The following is a 2,762-nucleotide window of genomic DNA, read 5'->3' as shown; positions in this document are numbered from 1 at the left end:
CATTTTATGTATGTGTATATAATCAATTGAATTGCAAAGTTTGAAGGAAATACAAGAAAATGTTTGTTGGTTTTCATAAGCCATGAATCATTAAACCTCTACCAAAAAAAAAAAAAAAATTAAATTAAATTAAACCAAGTCAAAATTACTATAATGTTCCAGTATTTATGAAATTTTGAATCATTTAAGGCATACAGACAACCACACGTTGGGCGTCTTAAATTGCTGGACAGAAGCTCTAAAACAGTAGAGCTGTGCCCACGACTCTGCAATAAACCTCAGCCGTCGTTACAAGTACCGTGGGCCCCTTTCCCCCTGGCCCAACCTCAACCCCACCCTCCAAGTCCAAACCAGTAAGCCAGTGCCTGTAACCTCTTCTCTGTGACTCTGGTCTGTTTGGCTACGTACTTTCTCTTTGTCCTAAAAGCTTAAAAAACGGAAACTTGAGAGCGTTGGCCTAAGTAGGATAGTTTTGGTCATATAGAGATAAAGTAAGGGCAATTATGTCATTTGAGCTGATGCATACACAATTATTACGCTTGAGGCCTGCTTCTTACCAAACGGGTTCCGGACATAACAAACCTAACTGCACGTCGTGCCCTGTACTCCGTTGCAACTTACCCCGCACGGACCCCCTCTAACAACCTAACCAACCACCTGCAATATCCGGTCATATCTGGTTCCCACCGGCTAAAAACGGTTACAATATACTTTCAGAGTTCCACGTGGAAGTCTCTTATTAGCTAAAAGGATCCGCCAAATCCTCAACAGCCTCATCCTTGTAACGGCGCCGTCATAATACCCGTTTCCGTTCTCCGTCACCGTTACGGAATCAGGAGTCTGCACCACTTGCCTTTTCTCATGTCCCCCTCCCTTCTCTCTCTCTCTTCTCTCTCTCTTCGCTGAACATAAAAGAGAGGAAATTGAAAAAGCCTTTCTCACGCCTCTCAGTCTCTCTCGATGGAAGAACCACACACACGCTCACACACATTCACGCAGAGGAAGCTGTGATCGAAGAAAGAGAGCTGGAGATTTCTACAGAAATGGGGAAGTATATGAGGAAATGCAAAGGGATTGGTGAGACAGTGATGGAGGTGGCGCAGGTTGGTGTGACTACGAGAGCTAGAAGTAGTAGTCTAGCCATGGAGGCAGAAGGCACAGAAGGGACTGCAACAAGCACAGGCGCAACGAAGAGAAGGAAGGTCGTTTCTGCAGAATTACAATTCTCTCCCTCTTGTGTTCAGCTAAGCAGTCCTCTCCCCGTGATCACACCGGAGAGGTCGGTTTCACCGGCGAATTCGGAGAATTCCGATCAAGTTATCACTGAAGAACGATGCTCAAGCCCTAACTCTGATCATGTCCAGGTGTCTCAGTGCTCGAGCAACGGATCCACCGAGCTTGTGAAGGAGAGCTTGAGATCCGTAGATCTAGAGGTGAAATTTGAAACTCCAATGGAATTTATTCTAGTTTCATTTACTTTCCTGTTCCAACATTCCACGAATTTCCGTTTTCTTGTTTAGTTAATTGCTAGCTTGATTGTTTTTTTAATTGTTTTGGATTTTGAATTCATTTCACAGGATGAGGATGAGTGCTTCCATATTGAGAACCTGACGAAGTATTCCGACTGCCGACAAAGGTTTAATAAATTAATTTCTTGTTTTTAATTTGATTTCAAATTTTGAATTAGTTCATGATCAGTTTCTTCAATTAATGTCGAATTGAAAGTGTCGTAACTCATAACGGTCTATTATTTGTTTTTGCCGTTTTCTTCATCTCCTCCGGCTCTGATTCTTATTTATTTGGCTTTCTATTGCTGCCAATTTTCAACGTTTGCAGTAGAGAAACGACTCCATCAAGTGAACTTCGTGCAGAATCAGGAGATCTGGAGTCCACAGCGAGGCCATCAGCTGTGGCGAATTCTCGCTACAGATCGACGGATGTGAGAATGCCAACTGAGACAGAGCTTGATGAGTTCTTCTCAGCCGCAGAGAAGAAGGAGCAGAAGCGTTTTGCTGACAAGTAAGTTCACGAAAACCACGAATGGTGTTGGGGGGGGGGTGAAGTTTCAGTTTAGGAAGCTCTCACTTTTAGCTGAAACCAAAACCCTAATTTCTTGCAGGTACAATTTCGATATCATGAAGGACGTTCCATTGGAGGGTCGTTACGAGTGGGTTCGAGTAAAACCATGAACAGAAAAAGAAGAAAAAAAAGAGAAGAAAAAGTATTTGGCAACAACAAGAGAAGAACAATTAAAGGTTTTTTTTAGTTGGAAGTAATATTTGTAAGGGCTTTTTTCTATTTCATATATTATTAGTAATAAATTTTATTTTTCTTCGTTTCTCTCTCTCTCTCTCTCTCTCTCTCTCTCTTTGTACAGCAGTAGCAGTTATCCTTCCTTCTCATCCCTCTCTCTCTCTCTCTCTCTTCACTGTAAGAGAAGCTCCGTTGTCTGTACGACATATGGAGAAGCTTCTGCTGTTCTGCAATTCTCTGTTGGGGGAAGAGACGCCGAATAAATATCATCATTTTTAAGCCCTAAATTTTATGTCTCTTCTGAATTGTACACTTCCTTGTACAGTAGAATCAGTCCTTTCGGAATTTATTTTTTATTTTTTATTTTCTTTTAATATACTCTGGGTTTTTCATTTTTATTATTTTTTTTTCAAAAAATAATTGAGAGAGAGAGAGAGAGATATCATGGATTTGCTTCCATCTCAAAATATCACGAGATGGTTTTTTTTTTTTTTTTTTTTTTATGATTT

The 2,762-nt window shown here is 40.9% G+C and overlaps 1 protein-coding gene across 1 annotated transcript; it reads left to right on the top strand.

Annotated features, from left to right (window-relative positions):
• The first annotated feature begins 895 nt into the window (after positions 1 to 895).
• On the top strand, positions 896 to 2,340 carry LOC122083557 (cyclin-dependent kinase inhibitor 1-like). Its single transcript, XM_042651409.1, has 4 exons — positions 896 to 1,433; positions 1,578 to 1,636; positions 1,837 to 2,019; positions 2,120 to 2,340. The coding sequence occupies exons 1-4, from the start codon at positions 1,044 to 1,046 to the stop codon at positions 2,187 to 2,189; spliced, it is 702 nt and encodes a 233-aa protein (XP_042507343.1). The 5' UTR covers positions 896 to 1,043; the 3' UTR covers positions 2,190 to 2,340.
• The last annotated feature ends 422 nt before the right edge of the window (positions 2,341 to 2,762 follow it).

This window comes from Macadamia integrifolia, chromosome 7 (genome assembly GCF_013358625.1).
Source record: "Macadamia integrifolia cultivar HAES 741 chromosome 7, SCU_Mint_v3, whole genome shotgun sequence".
NCBI lineage: Eukaryota > Viridiplantae > Streptophyta > Magnoliopsida > Proteales > Proteaceae > Macadamia > Macadamia integrifolia.
This window is presented reverse-complemented; position numbering and strand designations above follow the sequence as displayed.

Bases quoted from the DNA above. Each gene is read 5' to 3' on its own strand.
- LOC122083557 (XM_042651409.1), top strand. From the start codon at position 1,044: ATGGGGAAGTATATGAGGAAATGCAAAGGGATTGGTGAGACAGTGATG. The intron at 1,434-1,577 runs GTGAAATTTGAA...TTCATTTCACAG, and splicing joins TGAGATCCGTAGATCTAGAG to GATGAGGATGAGTGCTTCCA. The intron at 2,020-2,119 runs GTAAGTTCACGA...AATTTCTTGCAG, and splicing joins CAGAAGCGTTTTGCTGACAA to GTACAATTTCGATATCATGA.